Source organism: Chenopodium quinoa, unplaced genomic scaffold (genome assembly GCF_001683475.1).
Source record: "Chenopodium quinoa cultivar QQ74 unplaced genomic scaffold, ASM168347v1, whole genome shotgun sequence".
Classification (NCBI taxonomy): Eukaryota; Viridiplantae; Streptophyta; class Magnoliopsida; order Caryophyllales; family Amaranthaceae; genus Chenopodium; species Chenopodium quinoa.
Window position 1 is genome coordinate 4,334,144 of NW_018742951.1, and position 27,415 is coordinate 4,361,558.

The 27,415-nt window shown below is 29.2% G+C and overlaps 2 protein-coding genes across 2 annotated transcripts; one reads left to right on the forward strand and one right to left on the reverse strand.

Annotated features, from left to right (window-relative positions):
- Positions 1-9,503: 9,503 nt before the first annotated feature.
- On the reverse strand, positions 9,504-16,207 carry LOC110728539 (protease Do-like 5, chloroplastic). Its single transcript, XM_021908179.1, has 8 exons — positions 15,958-16,207; positions 14,397-14,543; positions 12,635-12,697; positions 12,453-12,542; positions 11,757-11,879; positions 11,096-11,183; positions 10,824-10,898; positions 9,504-9,855 (listed from the first exon to the last, which is right to left on the reverse strand). Exons 2-8 carry the CDS (start codon positions 14,499-14,501, stop codon positions 9,749-9,751), a joined length of 651 nt encoding a protein of 216 aa, XP_021763871.1. The 5' UTR covers positions 14,502-14,543; positions 15,958-16,207; the 3' UTR covers positions 9,504-9,748.
- A 246-nt stretch (positions 16,208-16,453) lies between these two features.
- Positions 16,454-18,695, forward strand: LOC110728436 (TPR repeat-containing protein ZIP4-like). The gene is made up of 2 exons (XM_021908084.1): positions 16,454-17,033; positions 17,910-18,695. The coding sequence occupies exon 2, from the start codon at positions 17,967-17,969 to the stop codon at positions 18,405-18,407; it is 441 nt and encodes a 146-aa protein (XP_021763776.1). The 5' UTR covers positions 16,454-17,033; positions 17,910-17,966; the 3' UTR covers positions 18,408-18,695.
- Positions 18,696-27,415: the final 8,720 nt, after the last annotated feature.

The following is a 27,415-nucleotide window of genomic DNA, read 5'->3' on the forward strand; positions in this document are numbered from 1 at the left end:
AATTTACAGCAAGATTAGGCAGCAAGGTGTGAGAGTGCCTTGGAGGAGGGTTGTTTGCAATAATGCTGCTTCTCCCAGAAGCATTTTTATTCTCTGGCTTGCTATTTGTAACAGGCTCTTAACAAAGGATAGAATAATTAAGTGGAACCCCTCCTGTGATCCAATCTGTTTGCTGTGCCTTTAAGAGCCTGAGAATGTTCAACATTTGTTCTTTTTATGTAGTTACTCTACTAAATATGGGAGAGACTCCTATCTCTTCTTAAAATTCAGAAATCTTCCCAGGGCTTTAGTCAAGAGATAGAATGGGCCAAAAAGTATTGTAGGAAGTCAAAACCTATTGGCAGGCTCCATCTCATGCTGCTTGCTGAAGCTGTTTATAGTATATGGATTCAAAGGAACAATACCATGTTCAATGAGGTTTGTGAGTCCGTAGATCTTGTTGTTAGAGAGATCATTTTTAAGGTGGCCTGTAGATGTAAGGAAACTGACAGAACCAAGCTTATCCCCTGAGCTTTTCTCTGTTTTCTATTTGATGTTGGTGTAGGTTGGGTTGTTGTTTTTTTCTTGCTATGTGTTGGTGGCTGGTGCTTGGTGGTGCTGGTGCTGGATTAGTGCTACCTGTTTCGGTTCCTGGTTGTTCTGTTCCTTGTGGCTACCTGTTGTATTCTAGCTTGCTGGATGGTGCTGCAGCAGGCCTGGTGGGTTTGGATCATAGCTGCTGTCTCAGGCTTCTGTCTGATGTTGCAGTTGGCTATTGTGTTTCTGTTTTAGGATGCTGCTCCTGGTTTTGGTTGCTACTCTGTGTCAGGTTTCTGTCTAGTGCTGCAGCTGACATCTTAAGTTCTTGTTCCTAGCTGCTACTACTGTTTCTGATTGCTGGTGCTGGTTCTGCTTGTTACTGTAGCTGTTGCTGTCTTTTTTGAGTTGGTGTTTCTGTTTTTTGCATTCCTTTTTGTAATTTTTTTTCTTGTAATAGCTGTTTTGGTTTTGTTTGATTGTGTTGGTTATTCTCTGGTCCTTGTTCCTGATACCCTTCCTAGAAGGTGCTCGGGTGCTTAGGCTCAGTTTGTTCTTGGCTCTGTTTAGAACCCTTTCTAGAAGGTGGCTATTCTAGATCCTTGAACTGTTTTTGGGGGTGGTTGACCTACGGGTCTTGTGTAGTTTGGGTGTTATTGCTAGTACAGCTCCTTTTGTAAGTTGTACTTTCTAATTTGGTAATAAAATTTCTATTTACCAAAAAAAAAGAGCACTACTTTATTTGGCAAATACTATTTTATTTTCATAAATCACTTAAATGTTACAAATACTATTATTGCAAACATTGCAACCCTTATTTTAATTGCCACATTCACTACTCTTTGCTGCTGCTGCATTTTCTTCTTGAGCACCTTCAACTCATGCTTCAATTTACTGTCCCCTACATTTTCTTCCTTGCTTTGACATTCATAAAAGCCAGGATTATGATCAGCAACACCTCTACACCATTTGAAACTGTCACATGAATCACACTTGTAGTACAACCTTTGCGGATTTTTTGTTGTTTCCGAACTCCGTATTGCATATTTTCCTTCCACATGAACATATTTTGTTAGGAACTCTTATGTATGTTGATTCATAAGAAGAAGATGAGGTTTGTGAAAACAAAATTGAATGGAGTATGGATGATGAAGGATGCAAGTTGTGGTTATATACACAAAGGGAACTAGCCGTTATTTTTGTTTTACATGCCAACGGCTAGTTTTTCTACAAAAATTTCATCAAACTTTTACGGGCTAAATGGTGAAATTATTTTGAAATAAGTTCATTAAGTGTGGGTATATGGTGAATTACAAAAAGACACTAACGGGGAGTTAACATTAGTTAGGTAAAAGGGCATTTAATGCTAATGTACTGTAACTGATGGGTATTTGGTGAATTTGGAAAATTTTATGGGTATTTGGTGAATAAAAAAATAACTCAATAGCATTTGGTGATAAATCCGATTATTTTAAGATCAACAACTTAAATAAGGTAAGAGAATGCACACTTAGCTATGATTCTTTAAATGCTTGGTCAAACCTTTTTTTTTTTTTTTTAATTCTTTTTCTTTTTTCAAAAACATAACTTTTGATTTTTCAAAATCATATTTTAACTTTCATAATTATTTTATTAAAATCAGTTTTAATAAATTAGAAAATCATATTTTAACTTTCACAATTATTTTATTAAAATCAGTTTTAATAAATTAGAAAATCATATTTTAACTTTCATAATTATTTTATTAAAATCAGTTTTAATAAGTTAGAAAAATATGATTAATTAAAAAAAATAAAATAAAAATATTGTTCTTCATTATTTTTCAATGTTCTTCAACGTTTTTAATGTTCTTCATTCATGATATTTGTCCCTTAAATTCACTCACACATCGACAGAGAATGAACATATGCCCTAATCACACACCATCTGCTATATATTTTTTTTTTCTGTTTTTGGAAATCGGAGTTCTTGCAAATGTGAATTGTTTCTTAACCATAGAATAATACTTTTTAATTGGACAATCTCAATCAAAGGATGCAAAATCGATGATAATATGTATTGAAAATCTTAAATTTTCATAAATTAATAGGAAAAAAAGGTTTGACCAAACATTTTAAAAAAAATCAACCAATAAGACTTAAGAATAGTCATGGTCATTTTCATAGTAGAATTTTTATTTAATTTATAATGCGAATGTTGTCACCTATCTACATGAATCGAATATCCATTATATTTTGAAATGGCGAGGCAAAAAGGCAAGGAGTTAGTAAATTCCACCCTCATATACGTAGATTCTAAAAAAAAATATTTTCTTGAATAGATCATAAACTACTTGAACTCTCTAAAAAAAACACCAATTGATCTTTTTCTAAATAGTTTAACCGTAGAACTTTCCAAAAATTTTATCCTTCCAAAAATGCCACTTTCCAATAACAATTTTAAATTTATAAAGTTCCAAACTAGATTTCAATGTATAACAATTTTCTTCGAATCTAATTTTGAGGCAAAGGCGGAATTATTATTTTTAATGTTTTTTATTGTAAAAAGGATTTAAATATTAAACAATGCATTTAATATTATGATGCCCTTAGCAGTCTAGTGGCGAAGGCCTTTTTTTTCAGGGAAAGACCATAGGTTTGAAACCCAAGGGGTAGCAATCAGCGCAAATTTTTTTTTTTAATTTTTTTTTATTTTAACCCGTACTTATTTATCTCTGCGCCACTCTCATCTAAGAAGGATTGATTTTAATTTCTTAAGGTTATAAAATTTTTAATTAAAGTTGTAAAATTGTTGATTGTAGACTTGAGGTTGAAAAATTGTTGAGTGAAATTGTAATATAGGGAGTACCAATATTGTTGATTGAAGTTTTGAATGAAATTGTTGATTAAAGTTGTTAATTTATTGTTTAAAGTAAAAAATTTTGTTGATTTAAGTTGTTAAATTGTAAAATTTCAAATTACTTAATAGGTGTTGGGTAAATGTCCTAAATGATATGAAATAGTAAATGTTAATATGGATATTTTTTTATTTTTTTATTTTTTTTTACCTTTTTACTATTTGGAAATGAAAGGTTTAGAGTACTTTTGAAAATATAGTGTGTCAAAATCATAAAAATCATCTGTTTATTCCTTTCCAAATTCAATTCTAATTGTTAAACCGTCTCAACACCTCAAATCAACATGTATTGTGCACTCCCGAATTACTAGTTTAAAAAATTGTTTTAAATTATGATACTATATTCGATTTCACTGTATGAGTTTGGAGATTCCGAATCCATAAGAATAAATTCTTAGATCAGTCGAATGTTTTGAAAAGAAAATAGAAAAAAAATTTCTCATATCGAATTCAAGCCACTGACCTTAAAAATTATGTATAACATTTTTCATTTATTATTACAGATTTTTAACCCTAATGTTCTTTCAAACTTTCATCAGCGCATTAGTGAAGGTATAATCATGAATTGGACTTTATGGCAGATTGAGGGCACAACAGTCCGATTATGTTGTATGCTATGTATTTTCTCATCATCTTCAATAATGAGTATAACAAAGTTCCAAAATAAGTTGCCCACATAATAAAGTTCCAAAAAAGACATTATTCTTTCTTGATTCTATTACATCATATAGCCAATATTAGATTAGACTTGTGTGATGCATGGATTGAAAAAATTATTAGAATGAAATAAATTGTTCCTATTTATTATTTTTCCGTACATACTTATAAATTAGATCATAAAAACATATCTTTCATCATAAAATACTTAGTAACAAAATATAAAAATGAAAGCCAATCTGATCTAATCAAACCATATGCATACGAATTTATATATCTAAGAGTTCGAAATACAAATTAAAAATACATGTAACTTAAATAAATTGAAGCGATGTAATAAAAAAAATAAATAAATTGAAACACCTTGGAAATACTGCGAAACAATGGTAACATTTAACGGCAACATCAGTTCATTTTTGTATAACAAACATCCATATTATTATTACATGACTTCATAGCTAGGTTGCTTGCACAATCCTTAGTTTACACACACACACACAAATAAAAAATAAAAAATAAAAAAAAAACGTCGTAGTTGCCTAAAATGTTTTAGCTCAATATCAATTTTATTTATTCCAACCAAAAAAATTATTTATTTATTTATTGACACAGTCAAAGATTGAAATAAAAATGATTAAAAATAAACGATTCCTAAAAAAACAAAAATATAAATGACATCATAAGTGCATTAGGCGGGAATTTTTTTACAAAAGAGCGACACGTATACAGGTTGAGGAGAGGATGATCTAAGCAATTTTATGTTTCAGTAATAGTTAATAGACAAGAAAATACCAAAACATTTTCTATTCGGAGCATTTTTTTATTTTGTTTTATTTTGTATAGATATCTATACTATACGGAGTACTAAAAAGAGAATTCATGGTTTGTGATAAAAGGGCATTTGTACAGTAATATCTTTTGACAAATTCCTTCTATATCCTTTTTTTTATTATTTTTTGTTAGTAATATGTGGGGCCTTTATTGGTATAATTATGTACGTAGTAGATAGTGATGACTGATGACCGACTGACGGACATATGACCCAGTTTGTATATCAAGGTTTTACTGAGCTAAAATGAGTTTTGAGATAATCAGTTGTGAACAAGATTTTTGTTCGGTTAAACACATAATACAATCACATTTGTTTATAATAATTTTATTTTATTACCATAAAAAATCAAAGCAAGAAATAAAAAAGACGCGGAGTTGTACTCCCTCCGTTCCTGAAATTTCGATCCTCTTTGTAATTGCGCGGCCTCTAATAAACATCTTTGACCATGAATATCTCCGGTTGCATATAAGTAAAATTTGTAAAAAGTTGATATTTAGATTATTTATAATAAGGGGAATCTAATATGATCTCACATGCTAATTTAAATTATATTGTGTAGCTCATAAAATGTGGTCAAAGTTATTTTATTTTGACCACATGAACAGTAAGTGAGTTGAACTTTCAGAAAAGGAGGTAGTATTTGTATTATATATAACCTTCATTTCTTTTTAATTGACACGTTTCTTCTGTCATGTTTGTTAATGCACAAATTCAATCATTAATATTTTTAATTATCAATAAGCAAAAATTATAACAAGTTGGTATATTGAAAATATATATCGTGGCGAATCTAACAACATCTCACATGACTATATTTCCATTACGTATAAATCACAAAACAAGGTCATCAAAGGAAAGTGTGTGATTAGTACTAAAGTCAAAAAGTCAAAACGTGTCAACTAAAAAAAACGTAGGAAGTATATATAATTTATAGTTAATTTTTTTTGTTTATATATGACGTAACTACCATACATTTGTCTCATGTACCTTCATATTAATATAATCTCTTCGTATGTTCTCCTGTGCACAATCTCTTCGTATTAATATAATCTCTCTGTAAAATAAGTGATAGGTTTCTCATGTATCTTTGTATTAATATACATTTGCGCAAGTGTCTCCTGTCAATGCAAAACTTTGACTTATAATATCTTTAATTATCAATAGGTAAAAATTATAACAATTGATTATTAATAAACTATTCATTGAGATGATTCCAACAAGTTCCCACAAAACTATATTTATTATTATGTATAAATCACAAACATTAGTCAAAGTAAATTAGATGAATAGTATAACAAGTTAAAACGTTTCACTTATTTAAATACGAAGAGAGTATACATTTAGTATTACATATATTGATACATAAAATCCAAATTGTTTAGAGATATCCTATATTATACGTACTAACCTTTATAATAACACATGCATGTATCTTAGGAAAGTAACCACTAATGAATGAATATTCATACATAATAGTTGAACAAATAAGTGTAATTAAATCATAATAGATAAATGAACAATAGTAACAATAGCATGATTAGACTACTATAAGATGATGATTATACAAAATCCTATGGAAAAAAAGGGGGCACAAAAGAAGCTTTTCCGAAGCGCTCTTGAATTATTTACCAACTGTGAGGCTACAACTATACAATGTACATAGCACTTTTATAAATTATTATCATTTTGTGTATCAAGGATAAATATATAAATGCTTATACTATTACTATTATATTTTCAAGTCAATATATTTATGCCTGCAATTATATATGTTGTGTTCTTGTAGTAACAAAAACAAGGAAAGGTGAGAGTGAGATCACTCATGTTAGTATATATATATGCCCTCATAGTAACAAAAATAAGGAAAGGTGAAAAAGAGATCACTCATGTTAGTATAAATATGCTTTGAATAGGAATGAGATTAGTCATGCTGGTGAGGTAGTAGATAATAATAATAATAATAATAATAATAATAATAAAATATCATAAAGAAATAAAGTAAAAGTGAATACAACTTTAGGAAAACAAAACATTGATTGGAATTTAGATATTGTGAATGTAATTTTGGTTATTCCCTTTATTTTTCTATGTTCCTATATATATTTAGAATCTTTGTGACTTTCCACAAATTGAAGGATTGTTTTAAATTATTCTTAACCTACTTCCTCTTTTTCCTATTAGTTAACATGTTTTGACTTTATAGTTTATTCACTATTTATATCATAAGCTTTATTGATTTTGCATTGGTTTTGGACTTTTAGTCTACTCTCTAGTTTAAGGTGATCAACTTTAAAACTTAATATCAATAGAGTACACATGTGCTAATGCATGAAAAATATCTACGCTTAGAAAAAAAAAAATTATATTACACATAAATCTCATTATCGTAGAAGAAATTACGTGGAAAGGATTTAACTTATTTATTTTGGAGATCGAAGCCAAGGGAAAAAATTCTGAAACAAAAGTTTATAAATTATGAAATTTGAAGATTTTGAGAGTAATGATTGGAAATTAGAGTATTTAATTGGAATTTTACAATTATTTACAATTTCGGGGAATTTTCCAAATCATTTCCAACTATAGTTACTCATGGTTATGCACTTAATATATATTGGTCATATTTTAAAAAACTAAATAATTATGATTTCGTTAAATATAGAGGGAAAAGAACTGTAAATGAAGGTATGACTTTGTTTTTACCAAGAACAAAATTGATAAAAAATGATAAATGAAATTTATAGATATATCACACACTTTTTTTTACCTTGAAAATAGGATATGAATTAAGAGTAGTGAAAAAGGATGTAATATTCTTAAAAGTTGAGGAATTTTTAAAAATGTAAAAAAATGAAGACTTTTATTCAATAAGCTTTGAAAGTAGGGTAGTTTATATGAAAGTAGTCTTTTTTTTCTTTTAAATATATATATATATATATATATATATATATATATATATATGAGAAGGTATGTATGTATGTATGTAATGACATAAAGATTTGGGAAAATAGAGGATTACTTTATAAGAAAAAGATAAAAAAAAAATACATTATTATAATATTATGTGATTATATTTTTTATAATAGGTACTTAGGCCCTATTCTCTCAAGTCTTAGCTTTATTTCCGCTGAGCTTAAAATTATAGTATTGGTGAACTAAAATTGTACTAATTAAAACTTTTTTTTTTTTACTAATTCTCTATTATATTTTTTTATTCAATGTTAATGATTGTGAATGATTAAAACTTATTTTAACTTTTATTTTTTAATTTTTTTTTTGCTAAAATTAACTTTAGTTTACTAAACTTAAATTTATTTCACTAAATATAAATTATTTTTGCTTAATTTTATTTGAATAAGGTGAAGAGAACATAATCTTAATTTTGTTACACACAATTACAAATTTCGTCAATGAAATAGAATAAAATAGCACGAGGTGACCCAACTAGTATAAACAAAGAAAATATACAATTTGGTTTACCCAAAACAGTCGATTATTCTTTTTGGACTAGTACACATAGGCCACCTAGGAAAAACCACCTATTTCGACTTCTCAACAAACTTTGTAAACCTCTTTACAAAGACAAAATCGTGTATTACACTTATTTTATACGAATTAACATTTTACACTACGTAAAATGCCATGGTACAACGGCCAACACCATGATTTGCACAAAACATTACACTACCCCGTCAATGAGCATTTTTTAATTTTTATTTTCGGGAGTGATTTTGCTAGCCATGATTTTCAGAGAATGTCTGAATCTTGTCACATAAAAATTCAGCAAAAAGAGTCATCATTAGAAAGAGATGATAAGATTAAGCCGTGAAAGGCTGAAAGCTGCTTGCTTAGGCTGTAAGCACCTGCGTTTCCAATGGCTTTGGCCCCGCAATTGTCCCAAAAATAAGGGCCCTTCTTAAAAATAGAAATGATTAGTTTATCTCATCAACACTTTATATCTTTTCCAAGAATTTACAGTTTATACTTTTCTCTAGTACTAGTACTATTGTCTATTGCAAGGTTTGTTTGGTACTAAATCTAAATCTAATTATTATAAACGAGTATTATGTTTCAAGGTTTGAAGAAATTGTCAAACAATTTTTTGCAAGGAAAATGAGATTGTCTGTTTTCAAGATCAGCTTGGCATGTTTTAGTCTCAAAATGAGCTTACTCTAGCTCAGTTTGTTGCTTTGCTCAGCTTGGCTCATTTGCGGTAATACTCCTAACTGAATAATTATTATTGATCGAGACAATGGGGCAATTTTCTCTGAATTATTGTCGTTCGAGTCAATAGGACATTTTTTTCTGGTTGGATTTGTATCCTAAATCTATGGATCTTCAGCCACCTCTGATGGGGCAAGTTACACCATCATTGCACTTGCTAAGTTGCTGGTTGATTTTTTACGCGGTGACGAACCAAGCATATTCAAAACAGTGTGTATGTGAATCAATTCAAACTTTCCAAACGACAAATGGTGCCTTGTTCAAAACAAGATCAACATTTTTTACTATTAAGAAAAAAGTCTTCTCAAGCTTTTAGGCCCAGAAAACACCACCACCCAATTCTAAATTTCTAACATCAAAAAATAAGAGCAATGCAGAAATTTTTTGTATATATCTTTCTTCAGAAGTATCTGAAATATACATGACTGCCATAATCAGTTGCTTGTAATATTTCTTTTTACAAAAAAATTAGCATATAATTACAGAATGATAGGAGAGCCATGCAACAATCACCCAGCACTTGAAAGCTTTTCAAATTACGACTAACGAGAATGATTTTCACATTTGATTTTTAACTCACAGGAATGCTTAGAGATGCCAATTTCAATAGCAATTCAGCTAGTAGTCCTAGTACCTGTTACAATAAGGTGTTCCATAGACAATAAGAGCAGGTACAGTCCGCAATACAGTGTCAATTGGAATCGCAAAGTTAACACCAGAGGACATTCCAGAGCCTGCATTTGACAAAGTTTGATGGTAGGAAGAAACAGTACAGTATATTAGAATCAAATTCAGACAGTAAGGAAAAAGGGATCACAGCCTACATACATCAGAAAACATTAAAATTAGCGACATGTTAGAGCTTCCATGCGCTAATCTCCTGAAATTTCTGCAATAGTCTTTCAAAATATGGATGCTCATCTCATATAAATTAAACCTTGCATTTTGAAAAATGAGATTTTAAACTTAAAAGACAAATAATATGAATTAGTATGTTTCTTTATTTTAAATTTATATTTTGTGGGTTAATAATCCATAGGATCCATAGCCAATTACCCATCCATATAATACCATTATCAATACAGTTTTAACCAAATGCTTCAATAACATTTGACACATCTATACATAAAATTTCATCTACATAGAAAATGAAAAGAGTATTAGAATAAAAAAAAAATTATTTACGTTTTTATTTATTTATATATGTTAAATGAATGAACAGAGCATTTATTATTGAATCATAATGTTAAGCAAACAACTAACATCAAGAGCAAGATGGGACGGGATACCTTCCAGGGAAGAATCCCTTAAACCTTACCCAAAAGGCCTAACTATCAGACAAATTTTCTTGAAAAAAAAATCTACAATCTACTGTTTTACTGTTTATCAGTCAAATTTATAGTTAAGGACTAAAGATTGAAACATGAGAAAGTAAAATGTCATATCTGTAGATTGCAACAGGACACATCCAAGAGACTGGGAGAGTAAAACAATAGGCGTCATTTATATGAAATATCATAGCAAATCATGAGACAGAGTCAGCAAATTCAGAGTTAAGACTGCCAAAACAATTTTGACCGAATTATTACGTTTCTAATTAAAATAAATTACTTGACGAGATTCTACTTAGTGCAAATCCACTGCTTCCTTCTTCCTTCGAGAAAACAAACAAAAAGGAAATAATATGATGAAATTTACTCACCTTTGAGAGTAAATGTCGAAGTATTCACACCAATGACATGACCATATGAATCAATCAATGGCCCTCCTGAGTTTCCTGAGATCAATATGCTAAAATAAGGATAAATTGTCAAAGAAAATGTAAACAGATTGCTGGTCCATCTTGTAAGGGGTTGGTTCTGTGCAAAATTATACCCTATTTAGGCTCTAAGAAATGATGAGAAACAAGTATTGTAATATGCAAGTCTAGAATAAAAATTGAGAAACTTTTTATATGCTATTCTCAAGTTTTACCAGCATTAATGGCAGCATCTGTTTGTATGGCTCCTCGAATGGCCTGTCCATTTGGAGATGGTATCTCTCTGCCCAAACCACTTACTACCTGGGTTAAAATTTAAAAATCTAATTACACATCATTAAGTATTTGGTAATTATGATCTATAGCTCTGACAGATAAGAAACCAGCTTTTGAAGCAGTAATTTGGTTAATTCTATAGCTACAAAAGTGACCTTGTTACTCCAAAAGATAGCATGAGTATAGCATAAATCATCTATCAGTAAACCAGAAAAGGTAACACATATAACAGCCCAATGCTGTATTCTTTAGTAGAATCATGCCATTCTAGTATACTTTCTGATACATTCAGTCCTTAACAAGCAAAATGCAAATCCGTATAACTGAAATCTTGCTCTAGTAAAAGTGTATAGGTAAACAATGATAATTCAGCTCAGGGAAACAGGAATGAGGGGTTATTTGAAATTTCTTTTTTATATATATATAGGTGATTAGCATAATAGGTGTTAATCCTCCAAGTTTAAAAAAAATAAAATAAATAAGATCACAATTAATGCGACAAACTAACAATTTGTCCAACATTTAAGAAATCCAGCATATCACCAGTAAAAAAGATATTCAACTGTTACTAGTAGCAAATGTTGGCTTGCAAGGGTATACCCCAGTTGTTAGAGTGTTTTCATAACCATAAGGATTCCCAATAGCAAAACAGTTCTGGCCGACATGCAGATTACTTGATGTTCCTAGAAGAGCAGGCGTTAACTCTTTTCCCTGAGGATCAAACTACACCAGAAATAAAATAATTAGAATTTACTCCAAAATGCAGAATTGACAGAGAATTGTCTGCTACCATTTACAAAAATAGATGTACTAAGGGAAAAAAAAATAAAAAATAAAAAAAAATAAAAAAATAAAATAAAAATAAATCCTATAAACAAGAACTGAAGAAAGCTGGAGAAGATTGTATTGCCCTTACAGAAAATTGATTGTATATTCACATTGTAGCGACAGACGAAATGGAGCCCTACTTAACATTTGTGGTAATGATTACTAACTAGTATACTGTATAAGGGTCCCAAATTACCAAACATGAAAAATTTAAAAATCTCTACTTTTATTTCAGAAATCGGCTTCAATTTCTGTAATAACTGCTTCGATAATCACTTGCCATGGTACACCAACCTTGCTACCAGAGAAAGCACCAAAACACTCTAGCATAGAGGCAATCGCAGAGGGCAAATTAAATTTAAAAAGATAAAGTCCATCTCTCATCACCAACATATAATGATTCTACATGCCCCAATGTTGCAAAGAGGTCCAAATATTATAATGCAAAAATAAAGCCTCATTTGATACCTTAAGAACAGCCAGATCATATGTTGGATCAAAACCGATGATCTTGGCCTCAGTTGTAATTTTATTTCCTTTTGCATCTACTACAGTCACCTGTAACATGTATTTCAGAATTCAGAGAGTTCGTGCAGAAGTAAGAAGGCATAATAGCCATTTAAACCTCAAATAAGTACGAGTTGCAAAACCTTAAAATACTGAAGTCCACTTTGATCAGTTGCCAACTTAGCCACGACATGGTAATTGGTAACCTATCAAACAAAACACCAATAAATTTAAATTAAGAAAACTCTAATATAGATGCATACAATTGTCTAACAGAAGAAAGAAAGTGCTAGAGCTTAGTTTTACTCGTAAATGAACATGGAAAAAATACCAAAGTCATAGCAATACAAAGACAGAATGTGTTACAGAGATCATGAAGGCATTTTGAATGCATTCACGCACATAATATCAAAAGTAGGCACAAGAATTAAGAAATACTGCCAGAAATAGCAGAAAATGGCCATATAAAAATCAGAAGTCCCAGTAATGTCAATGATAAACTTTCAGGTAGAATCTTAGAGTTTGATGTTACAAGTTATAACCATGTAAAGAGATATGAAAAGCTACATTCAACCATATTTGAAGTCATTTAATCCAAGGTTAATTTGATATGTGTAAGTTAACTTAGTTCATTAGCTACACGAAGTAAATTCCATTTTAATAATTTCTAACTTACAATATGAGAGAAGACACGAAAACGTAGCTCACTTTTGAAACCACTCAAAAGAACAGTTGATTAATAAGAGCAACAATGGTAGTCAAGTGTTCATAGCAAAGAAGGGAAAAAAAAGAGGGGGCGGGTGTAGAAGCAATAAAGACAAAATGTCCTATCAGCAGAAGTTCAAATATCACAGAATAATCCAATGTTTTTGAACCTCCTCAGCTGAGTAACTCAATAAAGCCTAGAATGACACTAATAAGGGACTTTATCCCACAACAAATCATTGTTTGCAAAGTCCCCTAGATATTCAGCTTTACTAGCATTAATTACAAGTAAGAATACTTTTATGCCCATTCCCCACAATATATTAGTAAGATTTCTATATTCCGTTAAGAGCTCAATGAGTCCCTATATCCCCATCATACTTCTATTCTATCATTTTTTTTTTCTATATACTCACCTTTGTAATATTTCAGGAAATCTTCCTCATCTCAGTTCCCTATGTTTTCTAATTGAATGCAAGATGCAACAATACTTTTATAGTTTCTTCTTCTTCTTTTTTTTTATTTTTTTTTATTTTTTTATTTTTTTTTTTCATGAAATCCCACTCCACCTCCATTCTAGTTTGCACCAACATTTACTACCCTTGCAGCACTCATGGAGGCTTCAGAGTTCAAACTACTGAAGGTTCTGATTAAAAACTTCTTGATGGATTTTAGGGACCATGTAATTCGGTCGTGATGGAATTCATAAACATCCATTATTTTCTAATGTGTTAGGTGTAAGGTATACTATCATATTGTGTTATACTCTAAATGTTGTTTGGGGAGGTGGGGTCTTTACATCTCTGTTTTATAAATGGAGCCAGGTAGTTAAAACACTAACATTTTTAGCCTCGAAGACTATTTTGTCTCTTTTGTATATCCCTTTCCCACTTTTCATTGCAACAATCGAGGATGTAAATCATGTAATTCCCAGATTTACAAGCCTAGAGGTTATGCATGAATATCTTATCTTGAGACCACTTTAGAAAATAAAAGCAGAAGTGATGAATCACTATTACTTCCATTTAAGCATTAATTTAACTGAATGACCCAAGACATGCACGATACATGTAGCGTAACCACATACTACGGCAGGTTATATAAAAAGCAATTTGAATGATTCACAGCAATCAATCAGATCTATTGATGTTTAGTGATATGAATTTGATGCTTAAACTTTAAAAAAACAAAAATTCCTACAATGTGACCAAATTTGTCCCAGAGGAAGCCAGAACCTGTCCCCTCAACTTTTGCACCACTTTCGTCAGCTAGAAAAGCTTCCTTTGACTTCTTGGAGCTATTCATTAGTTCTAGCACTTCAATGTATACCACAGATGGTGAGGTTTCCTGCATGGTTTTAACAAGGGAAACATATAATTACAAATAATTCAAAACTAGCACAAATAGACATGGCAGATGGAACAAATTACGCCCACATAGCTCACAATTCATCCACTAATACGCATTATTGATGAAAAGCCAAGTGAAAATATAGAGATAACCATGTAAATCTGTAACAAACCCATTATCACCCCTTTCCTGGAGTTAACACTATCATCACTTAAATCTTATTGCAATCTTCTCTATTACCTGTCTATTTGTGGTTTACTTTGTCTAATTTTTTACTTTGATACATTTAAAAGATTCAAATCATAAAACATTGGTACATTACAGCATCATTACTCAAGTAAACAAAATAAAAACACACAATAGAATTTCAGAATGTGATATAAGTCATACTAAAGTTGATAAATTACATCATACAGCATACCGTAAAGAATCAATATTGACTGGTAACAAACGTTTAATATCCTCAAATCAAGGCAGAGCAACTAACATATCCCGGAACCAGCTAGATATTACGTTGACATGTACATACTACGAAGACCAAGAAGGCACATTACAGTAAGCCACAATCAACTCCATGACCAAATGGTTTATGTTTCATGCCTTATTGTTAGTCTTAATTTTATCAAAAGCCCTGAAAATTATCTAGATTTTTAAAGTTATTGTATGAACTATAATTCTTTATTGTAGTAGTTATCATTGTCATCTCCCCAGGTTTATATCATATAATCAGCAATCATATTTCTGAGCCCACTGCAACTAATCTGGCAGAAAAAAATGTAAATCTTTCAGCTTATAAGCTTATTCCGTTTTTCATATCCAACATCACATTGCTCAATAACTGTGGAGCTAATTCTACAACTCTGCTAGACTTCTAGTATAATTCAAGAATATCCTGCAATATTCATCCTAAACCCCTACCTGAAAATCAAATGATAGCACTCTTAGGTGAAACAGCGCGACCAACATACTACAAAATCATGGAAACTTCACCATATAAACGTACATTTCCAAAACACCACCAAAGCTACATACATAAATCAACAACCTAACTAGAATGTCTTCAAACCAATTGTAATACAATTGAAGTTCATCCTATTTCTTATCGTGGATGCAAACTAGCTTAGCAGATAAAGTCCTTAGAGTCGCGGTAGTACCCCTACCAATGACCACAGCTCGAATCACGTCTACATCATTTGCCTTGCCGTTTGGGGCTCTCTAAACACACCAAAAATAATGAAACTAATCTCACTTCCCTCTCTTTTTTCAATGTGGGACAATAACATTACACATAAAAATTGTTGCATACCCAACAAACAGCTACATATGAATTTCAGTAAAAATAATCAAATGGGGCAAAAAAAAATTGAGATTGCAATGAAGTGGGTAACCAGAATTCAGATAAAATAATTACCTGAAAAAGGTGGACAACAGTGGATTCTTCTTGTTCATCCAATTCTTCCTTGTTAATGTTCGGATGTATGGGAGTTTTGAATTAGTGGTGAAGTTGCAGCAATTGATGGTGCTGATGGGAAGTGAAAATGGCGAACGAAGATGAAGCACATTACCCAGCAATGGCGCCATTAGCGGTTTTTGGAAATGGATGAAGATAATACTACTTCAGCTTGCGTAGTGTTCTTCCATTTTCATCTCGAATTCTACCCCGGGTTACTTAAAGGTCTATTTTTATATTCGAATTAGTTTTGTGCCCAGACGATACCGGCTATTTAGTATTATAATAAAATAAATATATTATTTATATACCAATTTTTAAAATATATAACTGACACAAATGAGATCACATGAGACCACACCCCTTATGTCATAACTTATATATATATATATATATATATATATATATATATATATATATATATATATATATATATATATATATATAAGAAATGGGATCATATGAGACCACACCTCTTATGTGAGAACTCTAATCTATATGAGAACAAATCTAGACCATTGATCAAATTAAATCTAACCATCCAAAAAAAACATAGTAATGACATTTTTGTAATTTCTTGAATTACACCTCCTTCTCTCTTTGCTATTTCTTCTTGCCTTTCACGTTCAACATCTCTTTCTCCTCAAACTTTCAAACCTCTTGTCTTTCTCTCTCCTCAAATTCCAAAATTGAACACAAATTGCTGCAAATTGAAGAATTTTTGTTCAAATTCGCATAAACAACCTAAATTGCTCAAATCAGATACGTTTTTTTTTTCGATTTTGTTCAAATTTTCATGAAAAACGCATGATGTTCAAGTAGATTTTGCGATTTTTCGATTTGATTTTTTGCGATATTTGTGATTTGATTTATGCGATTTTCTGATTGATTTTCATGAATTTCCCATGAGTTAAAGTCGATTTTTCATTTTTCATATTTTGATTTTCATTTATTCTCGGCAATTTTAGGGTTCAAAGTTTGGCGATTTTAGGGCTAGAATTTCAGCGATTTTAGTGTTCGAATTTCAGCGATATTAGGTAATTTCAGCACTACTCTTGATTATTATTGTTTGATTTTTTTCGTCATTTTACCATTTTTTTGTGCGATTATGTGTGGTTTTGTTGGGCGATTTTTGTGCCATTTTTTTTATTGTTGGTGTCGTTGTTGTTGTGCTCGACAGTCAAGTAATGTAGATTGAATTAAGGATTATTGGTGTCGTTGTTGTTGTGCTTTTTTCTTGTTCATGGTAATGGTCTTCCAGTGGTCTTTCATTGTGGTTGTTGTGGTTATACCTTATTAGGATTCTGCTAACTGCAATGGTGGCAAGTGGATCATCCGATTCAAGAAGGTTGTTTCTGGGCGCTTCTGGGAAGACCTAGTCAGTGGTTCATATTTTTAGTTGTAAATCTTGTCTAATAATCTGATATTTCTATATCCTTGTTTAGCTGTTTAAATCATCTGATGATTGAATGTTATGGATGTTGCTCTGGTCCTTTTGGACATACCTTGTATGGGGAAGGGATAGTATTGGAGATCTTGCTCTATGAAACAAGCAGATTGCAATTTGAAATATTTGTGACATTGTCCCAACAACTTTTATTAAGTATATTTCATAATTTTACTAAAAGTCTAATTTGTTAGTTTTAGAAAGAGTGATATTTTCAATTGAAAGAATTCCAACTTTTTCTGAAGTGGAATGTAGTTTTTGAGGTAAATATCTTTGCATAATGCTTTCAACTTTTCAAGTGTCGCTTGTTGTGGCTGTTAAAGTAGTATGAAATATGGATATAGATTTTGATTTCTGAAGGTATTGTACGTTTTGCTTGCTTTTTTTTATATTGACAGAAGAAACCTTATTTCATTCTATCATGGCCTCACTGTATTAGTTTTTTTCTCTTCTGATTTGTGAGCAGTTCAAGATATACTTGCAAGAGAATGACCACGCTACTGCTATAACTCAAATTTAAGCTATGATGGGCTGCAGTGACTTCACTACAGAATTCCTTTCACTTCTAGCACATGAAGCTGTTGCATGTCGTGCACTTGAAGTTGTTGTTTCCTCTTTGCATGATCTCCTCAACTTCTACACATCAGGAAAACCAATGCCGATAGCTGAGATAGTTGTGATCCGCACCACTCTGGAAATCCTTGTTCAAGAATCTGGTCATGAGCTTGATGTCCTGAAATATATGAAGAGAGCCCAAACTAGGATGACTGAGCTAGGGCCTGATAATTTCTTTGGGAAAGGCGAGGTTGGAAGGCGAGAACGAAACTGGATTGCAGCAAAAGCATGGAATGCAGGGACACGAGCAGGGGTGGAAGAAAGTTATGAATTATGTGAAGAATTTTTTATTTTGGCAGCTGAATTCTATGATGTTAAGATTGACAGGGAAACAGAAGGAAACAACTAACTATTTGACAAATGAATGATTAGCGAAATGTTTGCTCATTTGACAAATGAGCAACTAACTATTTGCTCATTTGACAAATGAGCAACTAACTATTTGCTCATTTATCAAATGAGCAAATACTTTTTTGCTCATTTGTTCAACTGCCTAAGATCGAGTCTCATTTGCATCAGCACAAACTAAACAATTTTGATCATCAGAGCTTATCTAGCTTCATCATAGCATTAATTTGTCAAATGAGCAAAAAAATTCAATGCTCGTTTGTCAAATGAGCAAACTATTTAATGCTCATTTTTCAAAAGAGCAAATAATTCTTGCTCATTTTGTCAAATTAATACTCATTTGTGAGTGTGTTTGAATGTTTTAAATACATTAGCCTACTAGCTAAAGGGTAAAGCATTGTGCAAATGCACAAAAGATGTGGGTTCGAATCCCACGTAGGTTTATTTATGTAATGTGGAGACACAAGTTTGTATGAGAGTTTAATTGTAACAAAGTTTATATAGTTATAAATCATTTCAAACCATTTTTTTGCTCATATAATTAGTACGAATTTGATTTTTTTTTTTAATTAATTTTGTTTATAGAGATAACCTATGTAGGAATTGAACCTACATCCTCTATGCATTTGCATAGTGCTCTACCAATTGAGCTAATAGGTTTTATGATATGTTTTAAATCATTTTTTATGTTATAAATTTTTAACCAGTTCATTTGATAAATCAACAAAGAATTGTTTGCTCATTTGATAAAATGAACAAAGAATTGTTGCTCATTTGATAAATGAGCAAAGATTTGTTTGCTCGTCTGATAAATGAGCAAACAATTATGTGCTCATTTGATAAATGAGCAAATAATTGCTTGCTCATTTGACAAATAAGCAAGATCTTTTTGCTCATTTGACAAATGACCAAGAATTATTTGCTCATTTGACAAAATGAGCAAAGAATAATTTGCTCATTTGGCAAAATGAGCAAAGAATAATACAGGGAAAATGTCCCTGCTTATAAGAGAATACAGGGAAAATGTCCCTCCTGCATCCAGAAGTAGCCTATTATTTTTAGATGCAAAATAACTCATGATAAAGCACATAAGGCGAAAAGAAAGTTGGAGATTAAAATCATTCATGTACCTTCCCCATTATCATTAGCTTTAAGCACTATAAATACATATATTGCCAAGGGCACAAGGGCTATCGTATACATTAATACAGATAGTGCTCCCAGAATATCAACTTCTGATGTTATAAAAACCTTGCTAAACACGTCAGTGAAGACATATAAAGGACTTGTGCCCACGTCGCAATACACCACACCAAGAGTTTGGAATGCCAATGAAAGAGTATGTCGTGTAGATAGTTCCTGCACAATAATTGATTTGTACTCAATAACACAAACAACATTTTTAAAGTAGTTTGCCAAAATTTCGTCCATGGGAAGCTAATACAAAGTCTCAGAGGAAAAGACTAAGAGCTCAATCTGATATTGTATTAGCATTGTAATGCAAAACAAAACTTCATACAATATTCATTCCTAGTTTTTCTGTGAATCAGACAATATGATGATTAATTGATTATCTCATCACAAAATTCGCAGCAGCAAACATAAATGATTTGAGACACTATTCCATCTGTCAGATGCCTTATCAAAGACATTAATATGCCACATTTGATTTGGTGATTAAAAAAAAATCATTACGAGAATATCATGGTACAATGATCAAATATAGTAGTACCACAAGAAATATATGATCTCAAAAGTGTCACATAGTTTAATCATAAAATTAAATGTGGCCTAAAGCACAACCACAATCACACCCCTATTCTTATGCACATTTCATCCCTCACTTGTCTGAAATTCCCAGAAATCTCAACACCCTTGATTGATGAATTACTTGAAATTTTTTAACTCGGACAACAATTGCAATAAATAAAGACATTAAACATCTAAATCAATCCTGTATGAAGTACTATTGTCGGAAATATATTTAATGTCTATACTTAGCCCTTAACGCTACATATAGAAAAATTAATATGACACGACAAAATTAAACCATAGATAGGGAAAAAGAAACAAAACCTTAGTGTGATGAGCATGAGCATCAGCAATCTGCATAGCTTCAACATCTGAAGAATTAACTCTTTTAGGCCTTTTCACAAGCCTTCTTTTTACAGACCCAGAAGAAGAACCATATCTATTCCTAAATTCATTTTCATCCATTTTTGACCAATTTGCTCATTTTATTTTTGTTCGCTCATTTTATTTTCACTATATTACTTTTCATATTTAGTTTGCTCATTTTAATTATGTTTGCTCATTTTACATATCTTCTATTGAATTTATCAAATAATTACAAAATAAAGGGTAAAAAGAATACATAACAAAGGGCAGTTCATTTTCCGCATCAAAAGTATCCGAAGTATTACCTACAAACTCATTCAAAACAAACTCATTGATAATATAGTACTAAGTCACAAGATTTCTAACAAGCATTTTATAAAACACCTTGTATGCACTATCAGGATATTCATAAGTATCATAAAAATGCACCAATAACCCATTTTAAACCAAGTTTTAATTGCAACACAATTACAGAATTCATAACAAAAATTAATTTACTAAGTAAAAGGATCCGTCAACACAAACAGGATAATGATAAACAACAACATTGCGTAAATTCAAAAATACTGACAAAAATTTAAGAAAATTAGATTCGGAAAAAACTAACATAACTTTTGTTGATTATTTACCTGTATAATCTATGAAGCTTGTTGATTCTTGTTGCTGCTGAAATCTGACAAAAATCAAACGGAATTATGTTCGAAATCCTTCAATCTCATTGAAATTTAAGCTCGTAGTTTCTTCACTCTGTTTTTCTGAGTAGTAGGAAGTATATGGATGAAAAGTTTGGATTTATTAGAGCCATTGATATTGTTTGATCCTAAGGCTTAGATTTGTTCTCATATATTAGGAGTGTTCTCACATAAAGGATGGTTCTCACCGGATTCCGACCCTATATGTATATATAAAGTAGGCATTTTTGGAGAGCATTTGGAGCGCCACGTAAGAAATATACATATTTCGACCAATAAGAAGAAAGATTTTTATTTTATTTTTGAATTAAAAAATTATGTCGTCACCTAAATCAAAGTAACGAATTAGATTTGATATATCTAAAATTTTAATGTCACGTGGATTATAATCCACAAATTAAATTATTTTAATGAAAAAATATAAAGTAAAAATATAGGAAAAGATAAATTTATTAATACAATACTACGAGTATAAGAAATCCAAAAAAAAAATACTAAAAAATATTAAAATGATAAACGCTTATAATAAAGTTTGATACCTATCATTATAAGATAATTTTTGATAGTTTATGATAAGAAATACAAATTTTTTGTTAATTATAATTAAATTAAAATCTGTGTACCTACCATTATAAATTGACACATCATATGACACAAACAAAATTTCGTATCAATAAAAAACTCCATCAAGCGAATTTTGTGTTAATTTTGGTCATCAATGGCAGGGTAATTTTTAGCTTAATTTTTAAAATCCTATGTTTAAATTAATATTTTTAATTATTACTTACATTGTATTAATTTGGGATACTCAACGATTATATGTTTATGTTTTATTTATTAAATGTTTTTTTACATGCAGATCTAACACATCATACTACACAAATAAAATTTCGTATCAATACAACACCCCATCAAGCGAATTTTGTGTTAAAGCGAATTTTGTATTAGTTTTAGGTCATTAATGTCCGGGTAATTTTTAAAATCTTATGTTTAAATTTATATTTGTAATCATTAGTTACATTGTATTTATTTAGGATACTTAATGATTATTTGTTTATGTAATGGCATACGATTAGATGTTGTACACTTAATATATGGATGGCTTTGGTTATTTTTGGAGATATGAAAAAATTCTAATGCATAGATTTGATTTATATATCGCAATAATTTTTCATTTATTGGTAAATATATTGATTTATTTTATATAAATGTAAAGATTTAATTTATATCAATTTCAATTTGGCTAACATTTCACGGTTCAATTTATCCATTGATGTAGTAGGTTGGATGTGGATGAGGTTGGTGATTCCATCAAAATAAAAGATATGGTAAATTTAAATTATTAAAAATTTATCATTTCACATTAAAGATTTTATATAATGAAGAAAATATCATATTTATAATTTATTTATATTTAATAAATTCATTATAAATTATAGTAAAAAAAAATAAATAAATAAATATTAAACTTTTATAATTTTGTCTAAAATTATTAAATACAATAAATCAAATAATTAAAAAATTTAGATGAAAAAACCGCGCATCATAAAAATTTCAAAGTTTTTATTAAAAGTATAAATTTATTTTTTTAATCTAATTTATTATGCGACTTTAATTATTGTTTTTTTAGTATTTTATTCGTTGTTGTTAGTTATATAACAACTGAATTTAATAATATGAATAAATTGTAAATATGATATCTTTCAAAAAAAATTGTAAATATGATATTTTATCGATTACATATTTGGTTAAAATCTTTAATGTGAAAAAATATTTTTTTTTTATTTTTTGAATTAATTAAATCCTAAATCATTATTAGTTATTTTTTAAAAAAATAGAAATAATAAAAAATAATAAAAAAAATGTAACCATTTATCTTCTGTTTCAATAGAATCACCTACTTCGTTCACACCCATATCTCTTCCGTCTAATAAAAATGGATAAATAAAACATGTTAGCAAAAAAAAAAATTATGTAAAATTAACTGTTATAGTCTTATAAAATAAATCAATATATTTACCAGGAAGTGAAAAATTGTTGTGAAATTGATCTAAAAATTGTAATTGTACAAAATCAAATCTATGCATTGGAATTTTTTCATCGTCCCTAATCGCCCGAACAATAGTATTTTGAAAAATTGAATCATTATTTTGTTGTCACTGACAATGCGTGCAATATTGCTTCTTATTTGTAACAAATGAAAAGTATTTAATTGAGTAAACTTTTCTTTCAATTAATTATGGACGAATTTTACAAAGTTGGCTTTGATTGAGGTATGAACGTAATCAAAATTAAGTTAATTTGATGACTTGATTAAGCTACCTAAATCACAAAAAATTTAATTTGTTCTAATCATAAAATTAATTAATATAAACTACAAAGGTTTATAAAAAATTTAATAAATGTAAACAATTTATAAAGATATAATACCTTCTCATCCAATAGGACCATCAGGTGAGAAACTCGTACTTTGATTTTCCAATCATTTTGGCTCGAATCTAATTCTCTGATTAAATCAAATCTGCGTGTAAAAACAAAATTCAGTAAACAAAACATAAACATATAATCGTTAAGTATTCCAATTAAACACAATGTAAGAAATAATTACAAATATACATTTAAACATGGATTTTTAAAATTAAGCTAAGAATTACTCAGCCATTGATGACTAAAACTGACACAAAATTCGCTTGATTTTGTTTTGTATTGATTTATACGAAATTTTGTTGGTGTTATAGAATGTGTCAATTTATAATGGTTTGAGTATAAGAAATCCAAAAAAAATATACTAAGAAATATTTAAATGATAAACGCTTATAATAAAGTTTGATAACTATCATTATAAGATTTTTTCATCTAAGATTTTTAATTATTTGATTTATTGTAATTAATAATTTCAGACAAAATTACAAAAGTTTAATATTTTTTTTACTATAATTTATAATGAATTTATTAAATATAAATAAATTTTAAATATGATATTTTTTCCATTATATAAAATCTTTAATGTGAAATGATAAATTTTAATAATTTAAATCCTAAATCATTATTCATTGTTTTTCCATATCTGTTATTTCGATAGAATCACCAACCTCGTCCACAACCAATCTACTACATCAATGGATAAATTGAACCGTGAAATGTTAGCCAAATTGAAATTGATATAAATTAAATCTTTACATTTATATAAAATAAATCAATATATTTACCAATAAATGAAAAATTGTTGCGATATAAAATCAAATTTATGCATTGGAATTTTTTAATCATCTCCAAAAATAACCAAAGCCATCCATATATTAAGTAACAACATCTAATCATATGCCATTACATAAACATATAATCGTTGAGTATCCCAAATTAATACAATATAAGTAATAATTAGAAAAACTAATTTAAACATAGGATTTTATAAAAATTAGCTAAAAATTACCCGTCCATTGATGACCAAAAATTAACACAAAATTACTAACACAAAATTCGTTTGATGGGGTTTTTTATTGATACGAAATTTTGTTTGTGTCGTATGATGTGTCAAATTATAATGGTAGGTATCACAAATTTTATTTTAATTATAATTAACGAACAATTTGTATTTCTTATCATAAATACTATCAAAATTTATCTTATAATGATTGGTATCAAACTTTATTATAAACATTTATCATTTAAATATTTTTTAGTATTTTTTTTGGATTTCTTATACTTGTAGTATTGAATTAATAAATTTATCTTTTCCTAAATTTTTACTTTATTTTTTTTCATTAAAATAATTTAATTCGTGGATTATAATCTACTTGGCATTAAAATTTTAGATATATCAAATCTAATTCGTTACTTTTATCTAGGTGGCGATATAATTTTTTAATTCTAAAATAAAATACAAATCTTTCTTCTTATTGGTCGAAGTAAGTGTATTTCTTACGTGGCGCTCCGAATGCTCTCCAAAAATGCCTACTTTATTTATATATATTAGATTAAAATTTGTGATACCTACCATTATAAATTGACACATCATACGACACAAACAAAATTTCGTATCAATAAAAAAAACCCCATCAAGCAAATTTTGTGTTAGTAATTTTGTGTTAGTTTTTGGTCATCAAGGGCCGGGTAATTTTTAGCTTAATTTTTAAAATCCTATGTTTAAATTAGTATTCTAATTATTACTTACATTGTATTAATTTTGGATACTCAACGATTATATGTTTATGTTTTATTTACTAAATGTTTTTTTACATGTAGATCTAACACATCTTACGACACAAATAAAATTTCGTATCAATACAAAATCCCATCAAGAGAATTTTGTGTTAGTAATTTTGTGTTAGTTTTAGGTCATCAATGTCCGGGTAATTTTTAAAATCTTATACTTAAATTTATATTTGTAATTATTAGTTACATTGTATTTATTTAGGATACTTAACGATTATTTGTTTATGTATTGGCATACGATTAGATGTTGTACACTTAATATATGGATGGCTTTGGTTATTTTGTTGATGATGAAAAAATTCCAATGCATAGATTTGATTTTATATCGCAACAATTTTTCATTTATTGGTAAATATATTGATTTATTTTATATAAAATGTAAAGATTTAATTTATATCAATTTCAGTTTGGTTAACATTTCACGGTTCAATTTATCCATTGATGTAGTAGGTTGGTTGTGGACGAGGTTGGTGTATCTATTGAAATAAAAGATATGGTAAATTTAAATTAATAAAAATTTATCATTTCACATTAAAGATTTTATATAACGGAAAAAATATCATATTTACAATAAATTATAGTAAAAGAAAAATAAACATTAAACTTATGTAATTTTGTCTGAAATTATTAAATACAATAAATCAAATAATTAAAAATCTTAGATGAAAAAACCGTGCATCGCATGGGCTTCCATCTAGTAGTGTTATATAAAAGGTGCATATCCTTTTGATTTAGGATATTTTGATATTGATACGATTGATTATTGTAAAAGCACAAGATTTATAAACTATACTCCCTCTGTTTTTTTTTAATTTGCATTACTTGGGAATGCACTGAATTTTAAAAAAGTAATATATTATTGTGAGTCAATGAATAAATTATTATAAGTAAGATGGCGCCATGAAAGAGAAAATATGTGAGAGAGGATAGATAATTTTATTATTTAAGTAGGGACCATGGAAGATAGAGAAATGATAAAATAATTTAAGTCGGGTTTAAAGTAAGAGAGAGAATTGATAAAATATAGTATAAAGTTACCAAAAATATAGAAGTGATGCATTTAAAAAAAACACCCATAAAAGAAAAGTGATACAAATGAAAAAAAAAAACGGATGGAGTATATAAGAAAAATATCTATGTTATTCGAATTTGCTAATTATGGAATATGGATTACTAACCACTTGACAATCATATTAATTTGGTCCCAAAGAACATTAAATTTCATTAAGCCATACAGCATCTACAATTGACAATTAACGATAGTTGATTATATAGACTCCTAGGGTTATTTATTTATTAAATATATAAAATTTTATTTCTCCTATTATGTAAGTTATGTTAAGTTTTTGTTTCTTTTTTCTAATCCAAATCTTTAATTGCCAAAATGCCAAGTTCTAATAATGTCTCATTTTAATTGATTAAAATATATTGAATCTTGTTTGTACAAATTTTTAAAAAGAGTTTTATAATATAAAAATTACATATTTATAAGATATTTTAAAAGTTACAATCTATGCATATGGAAATTAGAATTCCTATCAATATTTAAACTCTAAATAACTTTTTTTTATCTAAAAAATCCTATCTAACATTCAATTTTTTTATCTTAAAAAATCTATCTTAAATTCGCTTATCTAGCATTAGAGGTGTCATATTAAATCTTATATGTCGTCTACGTCGCACTTGGCAAAAAATTAAAACATCAAGTGTTGCTATTTCGTGACCTAGCTAGGTAGAAAAGGATAAAATGAAAAAAAAAAAGTAAATCATACGAAATTGAAAAAAATCGCCCTATAAGTCTAATGTATAATAAATTATAAATCACCGGGGTGAACATCAGTTGATCTATTAGATCAACAAGGCATGTCAATCAAGTGGTTTTTATGTAATACTCCCTCCGTTCTTTAATAACTGATACAATCAAACACAACATACATGCGAATACGCTAATTTGACCTTGGATTTATATAATTAAATATTAGTA